Source organism: Thamnophis sirtalis, unplaced genomic scaffold (assembly GCF_051295495.1).
Source record: "Thamnophis sirtalis isolate CommonGarterSnake01/CBP01778 unplaced genomic scaffold, rThaSir2_p1.2 scaffold_11, whole genome shotgun sequence".
Lineage (NCBI taxonomy): Eukaryota > Metazoa > Chordata > Lepidosauria > Squamata > Natricidae > Thamnophis > Thamnophis sirtalis.
Window position 1 is genome coordinate 15,088,893 of NW_028261391.1, and position 17,056 is coordinate 15,105,948.

At 41.4% G+C, this 17,056-nt stretch overlaps 1 protein-coding gene across 2 annotated transcripts in view; it reads left to right on the plus strand.

Annotated features, from left to right (window-relative positions):
* Positions 1-17,056, plus strand: part of SPATA16 (spermatogenesis associated 16) — a 209,127-nt gene that overhangs the window by 101,858 nt on the left and 90,213 nt on the right. For both annotated transcript variants that reach the window (XM_014053709.2, XM_087726134.1), the window contains exon 4: positions 12,869-12,953. In XM_014053709.2, the coding sequence (XP_013909184.2) occupies positions 12,869-12,953 (85 nt within the window). The remainder of the gene's footprint in view (positions 1-12,868; positions 12,954-17,056) is intronic.

Here is a 17,056-nt window from a genome sequence, read left to right on the forward strand (position 1 = left end):
TGGCCTTACCAAGGCATTATAAAGTGGTATTAACACCTCCCGTGATCTTGATTCTATCTATTTAATATATTTTAATGTCTCTGTTTAGTTCTGCCCTCCTAATCTATCCCTTGTAGCCAACATTGAGGCAAGTGATGCTTTTTTTGCATGACACAATTGTTATTGTTATTTTTAAAGGACAGTTTTGCTCTTGGCCACTGATCTTGGACTGTTCTGCTTTGGGCACAGAAACATTATGGCTTATTATCTCAGGATGAGTTCCTATTTTAATGGCAAATGCTGTATCAGAGAAAGAAGCCTAGAGATTTATACTGGCACTTAATATTTTAGTGCCTTGCAGGAGATTTATTTTTTGCAACTGGTCCCAGCAATATCCTGCTCAAATCACCTGGGAATACATACATAATCCAAACAGCAGGCTGAAGGCCTTATGCCACTGGTCAATGGCTTCTATTTTATATGATGAAGTTTCATGTGCTGGCAGGTTGCAAAGAGAGGTGAAGCCAGCCAGAAATATATCCCTGCAGCATTAAGTCATAAACAAGAGGAGGGGAAATAGGGGAAGGGAACAGTGGTGGGATTCAAAAATATTTACTACCGGTTCTGTGGGCATGGCTTGATGGGCGTGGCAGGAGAAGGATACTGAAAAATCTCCATTTCCTCCCCACTCCAGGAGCCTCCGGAGCACGAACAACCAGCCCTACAGGCAAACCGGAAGTTTGGGAATGGACTTCCAATTTGCTCATAGGGCCGGTTTTAGCCCTCCGGGGCATTCAACAGCCTTCAGGACTCAGGAGGCTTTCCTGAAAGCTCCAGAGGGCAAAAAATGATCCTATGAGCAAACCGGAAGTCACTTCTGGGTTGCTGGTAGGGCCGGTTTTAGCTCTCCAGAGACTTCAGGAGCCCTCAGGAGGCTTCCCTGGAGGCTCTGGAGGATGAAAAATGGCCCTACAGAAGTTCCTGAACTTCTGATTTGCCCATAGGCTGGTTTTTCGCGCTTCAGAGGCTTCAAGGAAGCTCCTGAAGCCTCCTGAGGGCCTCCCGGGGGCCACAGGGAAAGGCTGTTTTTGCCCTCCCCAGGGTCCTATAAGCCTCTGGAGTCTGGGAAGGGTGAAAAAAGCATGCCAAAAATGGGGGGGAGCACTGATTGTGCACGCATGCATGCTGTGGTCGTGCCATAGCATTATGGGTGTGGCATGCCCGCGCATGACACCCCCCCGCGCTTCCCCCGCTTTTGGCATGTGAGCTAAAAAAAGGTTCGCCATCACTGCTCTAGGCTCCATTCAATTAAACAATGGTGAGGACCTACCATCCGTCCTAAATCCCAGAAACATAGCACTAAAAGTGTCATTGAAGGCATCCAATCCTGTTGCTCTTTAATTCCAGTGTAAAAATAGGTCAAGCTGAATATATTAATAGATAGTAGAAATACACCGAAGGGAGGAGAAGAGGGATAGAAGAAAGAGGGGTAGAGAGGGTGGAGGAGAGGATTGGAGGGAGGGTGAGAAGGAAGGAAGGGAGTGTATCGGGAGAGAGGAGTGTTAGAGGGGGAGGGGAAGTAGGGTAGAGGGGAATGATGGAGGGAAGATGGAAAGTTGGAGGGGGGCGAAAGAAAGGGTGTATGGAGGGTCGAAGAGGTACATTGGGTTTCTATTTTGGGGGGTATTATTGACAAGAGGAATGGCTGTGTTTATTGTTTAATGTTATATGGCCCCGGTTCTGCACAGTATATATGTGACTGTAATGAAAATGAAAATGGAAAAATAAAAACACATTTACAAAATTCAAAAAAAAAAAGGCATCCAATCCAATCCTTCCTTACAAAATTGCATCCAGTTTGGGAAGTGGCCATTTCAACCTCTGCAATCAGGCCTCTACTCAATACCTGAATCCCATGTTAAATCACCTAGAAGATTGTCTAGAGAGGTACATCCAATGAAAAAGAGTCCATAATCTCTCTGGGATCCAATTGTTGTTTCCAGTAGAAGATTTCCCCCCCCCCCCCCTTAACATTCAACTAGTGTTTGCCTTCCTGCTTGCTGCATACCCAGCATTCTGTCAAAATAGAAGCGATACTGGCTGTTCTCCTATGTGACTCCTCCTGTCTTCTTCAGATGTCTTGGCTAAAGACTATGTCAGTGTTCTAACCTAGGCTTCTCGAGAGCATGAAGCAAACTCCTGGTCCTGACAAAAACTCCTTTTATTAATTTACTGTGAATTGTGAATTCTGCTCATTCACATCCAGCGAACTCTTTCAAGGGAGGATTTACACTCACAGACCTTATCTGGCTTGGAGAGCTGACAGGCCGATATCTGCAAAATTTGGCAAGGAGTCTCAGAGAGTCACAAACCAATTAAGCAAACTAATTGTCTCCTGCAAACACCACTCCCCTTTCGCTCCTCTTTTATTTCCTCTGGGAGGGGCCATTCATCGTCCACTTGTGGCCTTACTCCCAAGTCGACCCCTGTTCTTTAGCTGTTCCCTTCATCTGGCAACTCTATGCATGCGTACACTGGGAACAGGCTCCAGCTGTTCATCTGCCTCACTGATGTCTGACTCTGAAGGCAGCTGATAACTGGCATACGGCTCTGGTCCCCTCTCTGCTTCTAACACAGAGCCCTCATCAGAGCCTTCCCCAGGCTCCAGGACTGGCCCATGTTCCTCCCCAACCACCTCACTGTCAGAATCTGCTGCCAGCTCCGCCGGCCGCTGGTGGGCCACAACAGTCAAGGTTCTGTCCATCACATGGTCCAATTAGATCACGGTTCCCACTGCAGCTAGCTTTTGTCCATGCCTTTCAAACACCTGGTTAGAAAGTCCTTGGCTCCCACGGGAAAGAATGTTGTTTTGGCTACACATCCAGCTATCTCTAGCTGCCCCCTCATGTCCCCACAGCTCCAACTGGCCTTGCAGTGGCAGCCCTGAAGATGCTCAAAAATGGCTTCAGGGCTGAGAGACTAAACATCCCTCCATCTTTCCTCCTAGGACTTATTATCTCCCCAATCATCTTCATTGCCCTTTTTTGCACTTGTTCTAAAGTGTTCAAAGTTTTCTTTCTTTCTTCAAAGACCAAATGTCCAAATGAGGCGACTTAGAACCTTGCAAGACATATTTTGCTACACAAAGTAGTTCTTCAACTGTGCCAAGGAAGGATTATTTGAAAGGTAGGATCAGTGTTAAATACTAAATGATGTAGCCATGATACAGCTAAAGATGAACCAACAGAGCTTCCTAAATGCAATCAGGAAATAGATAGCTCTGGTCCAGTCATCCAATTACTGATAACAGCTTCAGATCCTCGGAGGCACATCGTCAGGTAAGGAATCAAAGATCTGTGAAAATGAATCCATTATATACGAATAGAAGACTGAGTGAGGAAATAAAGAGTTCCATTTCTTTATCCAAGCCAGTGTTTCCTTAAGTTCTAACTTTAATAAAAGTATTAAAATGTAATACTTTTGTTCTGCTCTTTGGCAAGAAAATAGCTTTAAAAAATGAAATGAAAACCTCTGAAAACTGCATCAGAAATATAGCAGGCAATATTAAAAGAACAGATCAATAAATAGGTAGGTGTTGATTACTGGCTCCAATATATACAAGCTCTCCTGAGATTGTCTGCTAATGAAGATTGTTGTGTTGTGGTTTGATCATCCTTCCCATTCTCTTTTTCTCATTTTCTCCCATTTATCTCAATTTCTTCTGCTGGTGATCTCAGGATCTTGACTGATAATCAACTGACTTGGGACCTTTTTGACTTATCTTGCGGCAATAGTCACAAATGTTCATAACATGTACATTGTATATGAGATTTGAAAGCATTAAGGAAAGGAAATAGAATAGAATACAATAGGAGAGTTGGAAGGGAACTCGGAGGTCTTCTAGTCCAACCCCCTGCTTAGGCAGGAAACCCTACACCACTTCAGACAAATGGCTATCCAACATCTTCTTAAAGGCTTCCAGTGTTGGGGCATTCACAACTTCTGGAGGCAAGCTGTTCCACTTTTTAATTGTTCTAACTGTCAGGAAATTTCTCCTCAGTTCTAAGTGGCTTCTTGATTACTTTCCATCCATTGTTTCTTGTTCTACACTCAGGTGGTTTGGAGAATAGTTTGACTCCTTCTTCTTTGTGGCAGCCCCTGAGATATTGGAACACTGCTATCATGTCTCCCCTAGTCCTTCTTTTCATTAAATTAGACATACCCAGTTCCTGCAACCGTTCTTTATATGTTGTAGCCTCCAGTCCCCTAAATTTCTTTGTTGCTCTTCTCGGCACTCTTTCTAGAGTCTTAAAATCTTTTTTACATCGTGGTGACCCAAACTGAATGCAGTATTCCAAGTGTGGCCTTACCAAGGGATTATAAAATGGTATTAACACTTCACGTGATCTTGATTCTATCCCTCGGTTTATGTAGCCTAGAACTGTGTTGGCTTTTTTGGCAGCTGCTGCACACGGCTGGCTCATATTTAAATGGTTGTCCACTAGGAGTCCAAGATCCCTTTCACAGTTACTACTGTTGAGCAAGGTACCACCTATACTGTACCTGTGCATTTCATTTTTCTTGCCTAAATGTAGAACCTTACTTTTTTTTAAAAAAATGTAGCTTTATTGCATGCTGTGGTTGTTTTACACTGAGTTTGTTGCCATTGTCTTCTGATGAGTATTCCTGATTCCTTACTTCATCACTTGAACAAAGACCAAAATGGGACCATTCAGACTGTTCAGTCTACACCCATACTTCATTACATTATAGGCAGTGGTGGGATTCAAACAATCTAACAACTGGTTCTCTTCCCTAATGATTTCTTCCAACAACCAGTTCACCAAACTGCTCAAAAAGTTAACAACCAGTTCTCCCGAAGTGGTGCAAAATGGCTGAACCCCACAACTGATTATAGGCCTTTTCAAGTTAGCCCTCCAGCCTCACTTTCTTACGCATACATACACTCATAAACACACACACACACCAGTGGTGGGTTCTGGATCCCGTTGCAACCGGTACAGTGCAATGGGGCCCAGCATCCCCCACAAGCAGGTGCGTGCATACATGCAGTGCACCCATGCGCCCTTATTTCCGCAATGCCTCCACAACACTCCAGCTGCTCGGCGGAGTATCACACAGGTGCCGTATGTTCTGTGCATATGCGCAGAAGTGCCAAAGAGCTCAAATACAGCTTGGGCGGGCAGATGGGCCCTCCAGAGCATCGTACAGAAATGGTACCCAGTCCTCCCGACAGGCACCGGTATGCTCGTACCGGAGCGTACCACCTGCAACCCACCACTCACACACTCACACACACACACACACACACACACACACACACACATCTATCTGGACTTGTTTCTCCCTACAGCTGTGCTTGCTCTTTGCATTTCTCTTCTTTTCTGTTTCTCTTTCTTTTCTTGTTTGGAGTTTGCAAACCTTGGATCCATGACTCTGGATTCAGTTCTCTATGGAAGGATGATGACTTTTAAGGAAGAGTATTGATTCATTTAGTGTTTGGTGTTGGAGAAAACTCCTGAGAATCTCTCCTACATCCAAGAAAACAAAACAATGGCTCATCGGAGTTAGCACTCGAGACACAAATTATACTCCTGTACTTTGGATAGATTATGCAAAGAACTACCTTCTCTGGAAAAGGATCCAATGCTGGACAATGTGGGGGGAAAGAGAAGAAGAGGATGACCAGCAGCAAGATGGATGGACTCAGATACAATGGTGATGAGTACACCCAATTAGGGACACATCATGATGGAGAGAATCTGCCTATCTGGTCACAAGAAGTCAAAATGACTTGATGACCCATAATCAATCATTACCAAATCATTAGTCTATTTGATTATTCTTGGAGAATCTGGTTATTTTAACTTAATCCCAATAATATCGATAGTTTTCATTTTGCATTTGTTTTACATTAAGAATCTATGTATGCCTACAAAGAGCATTTCTTTGTGTGATAGTCATTGGGTTCAATCTGTTTTAGTTGTACAGTAGATATTAGTTGTAGATATTAGTTTTATTTATTAGGTTGGTTGGTAAGTTGCAAACTAAATTTGTTGGATGGAATTTTGGAACTGTTGTGTTTCCTTTAGTTTTGTATGGTGCCTAGATAAAGGTATGTGATGAATTATTATTATGAAAAAATTATTTTTATGGACCAACACGGCTTGTTTTAGTCACCATAGATGTAATGTCTCTAACCTGATCTGCATGCTATAACTTTCACTCTGGAGCACAACGTAGAATTTTGTTGGCTAAAAATCAGTGGTGAAATTCAAATTATTTTACTACAGGTTCTGTGGACGTGGCTTGGTGGGCATGGCAGGGGAAGGATACCGCAAAATCTCCATTTCGTCCCTACTCCTGAGGGAAGGATATTGCAAAATCTCCATTCCCACCCCATTCTGGGGCCAGCCAGAGGTGGTATTTGCTGGTTCTCCAAACTACTCAAAATTGCCACTACCGGTTCTCCAGAACCTGTCAAAACCTGCTGAATTTCACCCCTGCTAAAAATGCATATCAATCTACATCTGCAAAGGAGCCAAAGAAGATAATATACACACTTTGTAATTGTGCCCTCTGGTTTCTATCATAGGTCTTGACTCCACCCAGTGGCAACATAGAGCAAATAATATCCATTAACTGCAGCCCATAGGCTTAACTATGATGCAGAGCAAACATACAATTGTTGTTGCTTCAACAAAAAAAAGGGATGTTAATTTTTTTGTAGATCAACTTCCAGAGTACTTTGTACCAAACTGTTGAGTTTGTTTGTTTTAGTTCGTTTTAGATTTTTAGAATTTTCTTCATCTCAGTTACTTGGAAATTGCTTGAAGTTGATTCATACAACAGCTTGATTGATTAGTAAAGTAACCCATTTTCTGAGTTTGCACAGTATACTGAATCAAAAATTGAGCTTTCATCCCTCCAGATAGCATATGGAATAGGACTCCTATCATTTTTGTCATCCAATCTGTGTCAAGACATTGAGACGTTCAATAATATTGAAAAGGTCTAAGTTCCAAAGCTTTGCATCTTCAATACTTTTTCTTATCAGTGCTCTGATTACCACTAGCTAGGAGTCCTACCCTTCAGAAACTGTAGAACTCTTCATTCTACCAGTGAAGGAAAATATGTGTAATTCAATGTTGAAATGGGGTTCTTGATGATGATGTTACCTACTTTGGATAGTGAAATGTTTGCAAGAAAACAGCCAAGCTTAAAGAGCACCAAGAACCCTTCAACGTCTCATTCTCCTTGTGAAAAACTGAGAAATCAGCCACTTGGCCATCATTATTTCCACCCTAATAAATTGTATGTTCACTGCCCCTACTGTAATGCCTTTCCACTCTTTAATTATGACCACACAATTGGCACAATTTTCACGGGTGTAGGTATGCTGGTCTTGTTGTATTTGGGTCTTTTCCCGTGTAAGATTGAGATTATCTTGGCAATGTTTCAGCAAGGTCTTACTCACTATCTTTAGGCTGGTGTTTTCGGCTTAAAGCGTGATCGGAGCTGCCGTCTTTCTATAAATCTTGGTGGGGTGTGTAGAGTGATGGCTTTGTTTCAGTAAGTGGATTGATTGGCTGTGTGGTTGTATCATGATTGGTAGATTGGTGCTGGCTATGTGTCCGTTGTTGTTTCATGTTGTAACGGCCTGGATGGTGGGTGGGGCTCGTTTGTTGACTAGGGCTGGTTTCCAGATGTCTGGTAGGCAGGAGGTATCGTCATGTTTATTCATGTTGTGGGGGTGTTTCTCTATTTCGTTAGCTTCCATAATTATTCTCTTGTTGAAGTGTTCAGTTTTGGAGATTAATTTGGTTCCTTCAAAATTAATTTCATGTCCTGTAGCTTTAAGGTGCTGGAAAAGGGAGGAAGGGTTTTTTTTCTTACTGTGTTCTTGTGTTCTGCGATGCATGCATATATTCTCCTGACCTGTCATTTGTCCTATGTATATGGTAGGGCAGATTTTGCATGGGGTTCCACCACAAATGCGCACACAACAAAAGCGCGCCTGACTAAACCACGGTGTCTAAAGCACGGTGACAAAACCGCGCGATGAATGAGCGACTAATTAGCCCTAAAGCGCGCCGACAAAAGCGCGCCGACAGAAGTGCGCTGTAACGTAATCCTCAACCTAACCCTCAGCCTAACCCTAAACCTAACCCTAAACCTAACCCTAAACCTAACCCTAAACCTAACCCTAAACCTAACCCTAAACCTAACCCTAAACCTAACCCAAAACCTAACCCTAAACCTAACCCTAAACCTAACCCTAAACCTAACTGTAAATCTTACCTTAAATGAAATCACGCTTCTGTCGGCGCGCTGTGGTCGGCGCGCTGTTGTCGGCGCGCTTTTGAAATCGCGGTTTTAGCGCCGCGGTGTTGTCGGCGCGCTTATGACGTTCGCGCTTTTGACGGGTCATGTTTGCATGGTATTTCGTAGACTCCTTGGTTTTCTAGTTGGATTTTGTCTTCGGGGTTTCTTAAGATGTTGGCTATTTTTTGGTCAGTGTTGAAGGCTGTCTTGATATTGTGTTAGTGGAGAATTTTGCTGATTTTATCTGTGGTGCCTTTGATGTAAGGGAGGAGGGCGATGCCATTGTCCTGTTCTGTGTCTCGGTTCTTGGGGGGAGTCTCCCTTCCAACTAACACAATCTGACATAGTTTGTCAAGATCTTGTGAAAGCTTACATTAGACTTTTGGCATCTTTCCACATGACTTCATATATCAGTTAGTCTGGAGCCACGCACAGGCTCCAGACCTCATTGGATGACTTAGTTCCTATGCCTATGTATTGGCTGACCATGTCCTATTCTAGCCAGTCCCCAATGGCTGACCTATTGCCATGTCTATCCCAGTTCATGAACTATATACATTGACATTCCTCCCTTCATGTCTGGGATAGAATAAAATTCAATTACCTCAATATTCTTCAGATACCTGTATTTGAAGACCAACATTCACAGTTCCCTCCAAATACCTGAGAATCCTTTTTATACCCATCCAACACAATTGGGTTGGTATAGCAGTGAATGCTTTACTGCACAAGCTGTGTCTGGTCTGGACCTCATTGTTGGGTAGTCCCTTCTGTTTTGTACACCATTTGCATCCTATGGCTCTGCAACACACTCTATGTTCACCTATGGATTTCTTTTCCTTGTCCATGGCTTCTATACGTTGACACGGAAACATTATAACTGTAGTTTCATGGCGTAAAACCAACAGCACCATTTTGAAGGGAGGAAGGGTGGTCTTGGTTTCCAGGAGAACCATGTTGTTGACTTCTTGCTGAAGACTACAACCTGTAATCCAGTCTCTCTGAGACAGAGCTTGGAGGGCAATAGAAGGATGGAGCCATGTCTGTTAAGAGGTCCAGGAGCCTGTCCATAAAAATGACAGTCCACTTGTAGCAGCCTCTTCTGCGGCTGATCCATTTGTTTTACAACATAAATTCTCACCCTGCATTATACAAGCGGGATGGCTTTATTGCAAGACACACAGAGAGAGAAATGTTACATTTGCAAATCAATGAAATGGATGAGAAGATGCAGCCTGTGCTGCCAACAGCAAATATGGAGAAAGCAAGCTACTAGCTTATTCTGCCCCAACTAATTTCACTTGGCAAATAGCAGAGTGACTTGGCAGAGGCAACAGAGTAACATTCATTCCACAATGAGTGAAGACAGAGATGACATTTGAGACTACAGATCTGTAGAATTTAATATCTTAAAAACGATGGCTGCTTTGGAAGTGTCAGATTGTGTAATGAATTAACAACAATTTATATAACTCACAGCTTTTTCCAAATAATGCCAGCTGGAAGTGTTTGTGCTGCTAAAATACATCTTGAAACTTCCCTTCTTCTTTGCATGTTCTAATTTGGGGCATCTATGGAGTACAGAAAAGGTATGTGAGTCACACCTAAGTTGTTTCATTGCTTCGTGCTCAACCACAAGCCACCTAGCTCTATTATAGGTTAGTACATACTATCCAACACAAGAATTGAAGGACTCCTTCTAGATCAACTCTGTCAACTGTTAACAGTTCAATCCTGACCAGCTCAAGGTTGACTCAGCCTTCCATCCTTCCAAGGTTGATAAAATGAGGACCCAGATCGTTGGGGACAATGTGCTGACTCTGTGAACCACTTACAGAGGGCTATAAAGCACTATGAAGTGGTGTATAAGTCTAAGTGCTGCTGCTATGCACTATTTTTGCAGTTGGTAGGATTCCTAATAGTTGCCTCCAGCACCACAATTCAAAGGTAGCTACCCTTCTCCTATTTGCCTTGTTCAGCCTCCACATTTCATAGCCATAAGTAGCAATTGGAAAAAATTATTACACATCTACCTTCCTCAAAATCCAGAAGTTGGAAAAAAAAAAAACCACTTCAACTCCTCAAATTTTCTTTTGGAGATGTTGACTGGGAGATGAAGCACTTCTTAGAGTCACCATGGTGGGAAATGACTAAGCAGAGTATCGCTGTAGCATTCCCCCTCCATAACACCCAAATGACTTTGAACTGTTTGTGATTTAAATCCTTCATTTCCTTTATTTTCAATTGGCCATATCTCATTAAGAACATAATGCAGCTTGTGAAAACATGTCCTGGAGTAGGATTACTAGTGGCCTGGGATTAGGGTTTTTTTAACTAGAGAGAGAGGCTTCCAGAGTCAATTTACAGTAATGTCAAGGAGCAATAAATACCTTGGTGATGGAACAGGGTGGGCAGGAGAGAGATGGGGAAACTACATGCTGATAGGAAAACATCAACAAATAAACTTTTTGTGCTAGTGATTAGACACACAAGATTATTATATGTTTAATTGACTAAAGTGACAATTTGGAATTACATCTAGTTGCATTTAATTGGATTTGGAACCTCCAGAGAGAAAGAAGCTGAGAGGAGTATTGGAGGAGTTACCATAAAAAGCGAAGTGATTTTCTGAAGTCTGTTAAAGCTTGCATTAATATCCCCTGCACAATAGTTTTTAATATCCTCCCAGCCTAATAAGAGGAACTGGCAGTTGTTACAACACTTGGGATACTAAAGCATATTTAATTAGTTGCAGCATTTGCAATCTCTCTCCCTTCCTCCCATCGGTCCATTCCACAACTACTACTGTAACGTAATCAAAAGTGAACTACATTTGACTTTGCCACAAGGTTGAGAAATTCTCTGACACCATCATCACACTGTGAATCTGTGTGTACATAAATTCTGCCTGTACGCAAAGCAATGCGTCCCTAAATGCATTAAAACAAAGCAAAATAAAACATTTGGGAGAAGGGACAGATCAAATATTTGCATATTCACAGTGCATGTAGAAACACATATCAACTGCTAGAAGAATAATGACTCGCATCTTTGCTATCTCATAAGACTGTGTTTCCATGGAGGTTATTGATTATGATAAGCACAGCTATGAAGATCCACTATTATAAACAGATCCTTTTTAAAATGATGGGCAAAGGAGGTGAGCGGGAGGGAGGGAGGAGCACTTAGGTTGTCAAAAATGAACAGAAGAATGTTCTCAAGTGGACCAGGACAAGGTCTTCTGGGGAAGAAGGAATTATTTTGGGAAGAGGGCTGTTTTGGATTTGAGAGGTTTATTGTGGTCCCATTGAACACTTGTGGAAAATTGCATAATTTAGAGTGCAAGGGACTCCTATATCCATGGTTAACACTTCACATTCCTATTTTTGGTCTGTGTTCACTTACCATCATCTAAAGTGTTTTTGTTGTTGTTGTTTTTGTTAGAGTGATACGGAATAGGCCCCAAAAACTATATTTTTATAAATACAACAATAAATAAAATAAAGTTGTCAAAGTGCAAAACATAATCTTGGATCCCATAATCAAACCTGAGATAATCAACCATCAATTCTGTCTTAAGTTAGATGTCCCAAACCTAAGATCTCACAGCCAGATTTTGCTAAATGTTAAAGAAAGGAACATTCCTATTTTTCAGTTATCATATTCACATGATATATTTAACTGTGTCCTGATGGAGTCATGAGTTATAGAAATGGGTTTTCTTTCTTTGAATTCTTTCTGTTCTGGTCTGTTCTGGTTTACTCTACTTTACTCTACTCTACTCTACTCTACTCTACTCTACTCTACTCTACTCTACTCTACTCTACTCTACTCTACTCTACTCTACTCTACTCTACTCTATTCACCCTATTCAACTTTTCAGTTATGTCTTATTGCTACACTTTCTCCATTGGAATAGGGAAGAGAGCCAATTTAATGAATCAGATTTTGCATAGGAGATCTTCCAGTGGTGGGTTTCAAAAATTTTTAGAACCTCTTCTGTAGGTGTGGCCTTCTTTGTAGGAGTGGCTTGCCAGCCATGTGACTGGGTGGGCGTGGCCAACTTGTAAAATGTAGTGAAATTAACTTAACAACACTCTTGCTTAGCAACCAAAATGTTGGCTCAGAAACTCTGGCATTTGAAGCACGCAAGTCTTAAGGTTGTCAAGTTACAAGACCCTTGCACCCCTAACCCTTTGGGGGAAAAAACCCAGGGGTGTTCAAACTTGACAGCTTTAAGACTTGTGGACTTCAACTCCCAGAATTCCTCCTCTTGCTCTTCATCTTGATGATGTGCAGATGAGCGGGGGGAGGGAGCTGGAACCGGTTCTAAACGGCACTGTAGATTTGTGGAACCTCTTCTATGGAAGAGGTTAGAACTGGCAGGAATCCACCCCTGAGATCTTCTATCTCCTGCTCTGGTAGTTCCATAGTTTGTATACCATGGGCATTTGTGTCATAAGTATTACATTTGTATGTTCTTGTTTCTCTTTTTTTACCCTTTAATATATGTTCCGGTTTTTTTATTCTCTTGTGTCGCTAGAAGTACCATGATTGCTGACTACACGTACTGGCTGTCTGGAGGAAGAGACCAGCATACTAGCAAGCTCATCAAACTGTATTGGCAGGTAAAAATGGATGGCCTAACTAAGAGAAAGGTGCCCCCCATTGCTCTTCAAACCCAGATGAAGGATTGGTGTTTAAAAGACTGCCAGCTAAGATAGCCGTGGGACTTATCAATCACAAAGCCATTATATATGGCAGCTACGTATTTATAATGAAGGAGATTTTTTTTCCCTAAGACTAATTTTAAGTGGGGGGGGGGAATCAAGGTTGTTAGCTCTGACACATAAGTCAGTTTTACTGAGTATAATAAAATTTCAACATTGATAGAAATACACACGCATGCACACACGTAGACAAAATTCAGTTATAGTAGCTTCAGCTCGATTTTTCTGAAGTTCTCTCCTGCACTTTTGCTAGCCAAAGCACTAGTCAAGCCTTCTGCTCCATCAAGAAAATAGTTTTCACAAAGCTGAATTTTGCAAGCAATGGTCTATTTTGCCTTTTCCAAACCATTATATGGATCCAGTCATCTACTACAGTGGTCTCCAACCTTGGCACCTTTAAGACCTGTGGACTTCAACTCCCAGAGTTCCTCAGCCAGCTTTGCCAAGGTTGGAGACCACTGATCTAGTAGATTTCACACATCTCTGAATTAAGCAACATCATTTGCGGTAGTTTCAATAGATCCAAAGGTAGATTTCAACATGTATTTTGAACCAGAATACAACCATTGTTATTCAGTCATTCTGTTGCTTCCAACTTCTCGTAACTCAATAATTTATCATTTACCTGGATTGTCGATGAGCAACTCAAAAACCCATTTTGAACTTCTATCAGAACTTTCAATGCCTGCAGGAAAGGGTAGAGCTTGCAACATGACCCTGTGATGCTATTTTCATGATTCTGAGCACAGCCACAGCTAATGTGAGCCATCATACCAGTGATAAATTTAACCATCTTGTATTCTGTTGGCCTTTTTTTTTCCAATGGCCTTCAGGTTTTTCTGTCCAGTGACATTATTTACTTAAAATATTTAGGTTCCAGGTTCCTTATTAATGATTTCATTCAGCAGTCTGTGTTTACTTTCCTCTATTATTGAATGATTTGTTCTTTTTGTGGCACAAGATGCTCAGAGCAATTTTTTTCTCCAGCACCACAATCCAAAGGCATCCATTCTTCTTCACTCAGCCTCTTCGATGACCCAGTTTTGATAGCCATGTGTCATACTGAGAATACCCTGGTCTGGACTATAACTCTTTTGGGTCAATGTGGTATCTCTCTGTTTGTGTTATTATCATTCTCCCAAGTTGTAGAATATATATATATTTATTTCATGGCCACCTTCGCATTCCTGAGCTTAGGAAGATAAACTCAGTTGCTCCTTCAATGTAACAGAATAACAAAATAACAGAGCTGGAAGAGACCTTGGAGGTCTTCTAACCCCCTTGCTCAAGGAGAAATCACTATACCATTTCAGATAGGTGGTAGTCCAATCTCTTCTTAAAAGCCTCAAGTGATGGAGCATGCACAACAGTGATGGGATTCAAATAATTTAACAACCGGTTCTCTGCCCTAATGATTTCTTCCAACAACCAGTTCACCAAACTGCTCAGAAACTTAATAACCGGTTCTCCCGAAGTGGTGCGGACTGGCTGAATCCCACCACTGACCCACAACTTCTGAAGGCAAGCTTTCTTTTTCTCCTATTTGTACTAGATTGGCAATGTCTCTTGACATAATGTTAGTTTGTTATTGTGATGGTTCTAATGTTAAGCAGCAGATTGGTTTGCCCTTACTTATTTCACCCTGAACAAAGTATTCCTTGCTCCCAGCTATCAAACTGATCTTGTAAGGGTATGTAGGAATGATCTTGGGAGGAAGAGATGCTGCTTAGGGGACAATCAAATAATAGAGGGCATAGCCTGCAGTTGCATAAGGGGACTGTGTCCTATGGCATATTTTTCAGCTGCTATATGTGTTCTTTCATTTAGTGGGTTTTCTTATGATGATGGGTAACCTGACTGTTCTCCTAATTTGTCTGTTTTGTATAGCCATAATTGTGACTCCTGGTGGCAAACGTACGATTAAAAAAGCAGAAAATAAAGCAGCAAGATAATAATAAGTAACAATACAATGACAGAGATAAGCGTGCCCAAGGACAACTATCTCATTCTATACATACACAGTCATGTCAAGGAAGAAAAAGCATATTGACAGATCCATCTACCCTGTAAGCCCCATATCTGAAGAAACATCTAAATCCATGTTTCTCAACCTTGATAACTTTAAGACCTTTGGACTTCAATTGCCAGAATTCCTCAGCCAACATGCTGGCCATAGAATTCTGGGAATAGAAATCCATAGAGCTTAAAGCTGCTAAGGTTAAAGAACACTGATCTAGGTCTTCAAGAACTTTTTTTAAATTCACACAGTGTGAAAAATAATAAAAATCCTAACAGAGGTCAGCATTAACAAAAGTTAGCATTGTATACAGCTAAATGTCTTATATTTTTGGTTAAATTTGCTATGCCAGCAATTTTAAAGTTGATATCACTGTGATTTCATGAGGCTACCATTCACTGAGTCACGGTGTTAGTCCAGTTACCATTTCAAGGCTATGAAAACCAAACTATTTTCTGTTTTCAGAAGATTTATTTTTCTAGGCAAAGGAGATTTTATTTATAGTATCAAATGCAAGGAAATTTCATTGTTAATTGTTAAAGAATTGTCTGAGGAGGGGAGGGGCAGAGAAAGAAAAAGCCAAGAGTGAGTCATAGCTATAATTTATACCATTAGAGGGAAGAAGAGGAAAGCTTATAAATGAAATTCAGAGAACTGACAAAAGAGAGAGTGGAATAGAAGAGACTTCATTATACTCTATTCCTTATGCCCTGTCTGAACATTTGTCAAAAGGAAGAGGGAAGGTTCTTAATATGGTTGGTGTCAGGATGAATCCAAAAGATAGCAGGAAGTAGAAAAAAATGCTTGTGCAGCAGCAAGGCAGTGAAAAAAAAATAGGTTATGCAAAACTTTGAGGCCCAATGAAATGTCTGCTGAGTAACCCCATTAAAGCCAATTTGTGTGTCATAGCAAAAACCAATCCAGTGAAGCAAATCAGGATGCTGCAATGAAATGCACTGCAAATTCACTGACTTTTCTGATGCTTCTGGGATTCTTATCAGCAATGATACTGTCAAGGCTCCCACTAATGAACCCAAGCAAATCAGAAGTCTGAGACTAGAATCCTCCTCAAAGAACTTCTTTATTGAGTACATCATATCAGCATTGCTTAAAGGAAAACCAACTCTAAATAATTTTCATAGTTTCAGTATAATTAAAATAGGAAATAACTCCATCCCCAGGTGTCACAGGTCACGTTGGCCAAAATTAGGTCAATGGGTGGGCTCTCGGGACACTCTTTCCCCAACCTTATTTGTTACCAATAGAGCTGAGCTTGGTTCCCATCAGAAAGACCTTTGTTATGTCTAATAAGGTTTTCCAACCTCCTTCCCCCCTTCCCTCTTTGTGTGGCAACTGAAGAACAGGAATATGGCTTCTGCCAGGTTCAGTTCATAGTTGACAGGTGCAAATTCACTTCTGTGTATATAAAAAAAAGCTAAGGAGCTTAAGCTGTAGGATGGAACCCATCTACTTTGACATGGACATGAGGGTTGTGCCACTGAATTTTATCATCTCATTAAACTTGGGGCCTATCTGAGTTTCTCTGGGGTGTGATAGCTAATACAGATGTAGGCTTCTTTCACTTTCTGAACAAGGCCAACCATAAGACTTTGTTTTTCTTGCTCTAATGCTAATGGTATATTCTATGCTGGTTCTGCCCACAAAACTGGAAATTCAAAATTGGAAACTCCATATAACACTCATAGTTGACTAGTCCAGAACATACTCCTGGACCCAGTCTTAAAACTTCTGCATAATCTGGGGCAAGTTTAAGTTTCTCAGCAGGGAATGAACGGGTGCCAGGCTAAAGAGGTTGTGTTCCAAACATTTACTACTTTTAAGAAAAGAGGTAGAACACAATAGCACTTAGACTTATATACTATTTCATAGTGCTTTACAGCACTCTCTAAGTGATTTACAGAGACAGCATTTTGTCCCCAACATTTTACCGACTTTGGAAGGATGGAAGGCTGAACCAGTCAGG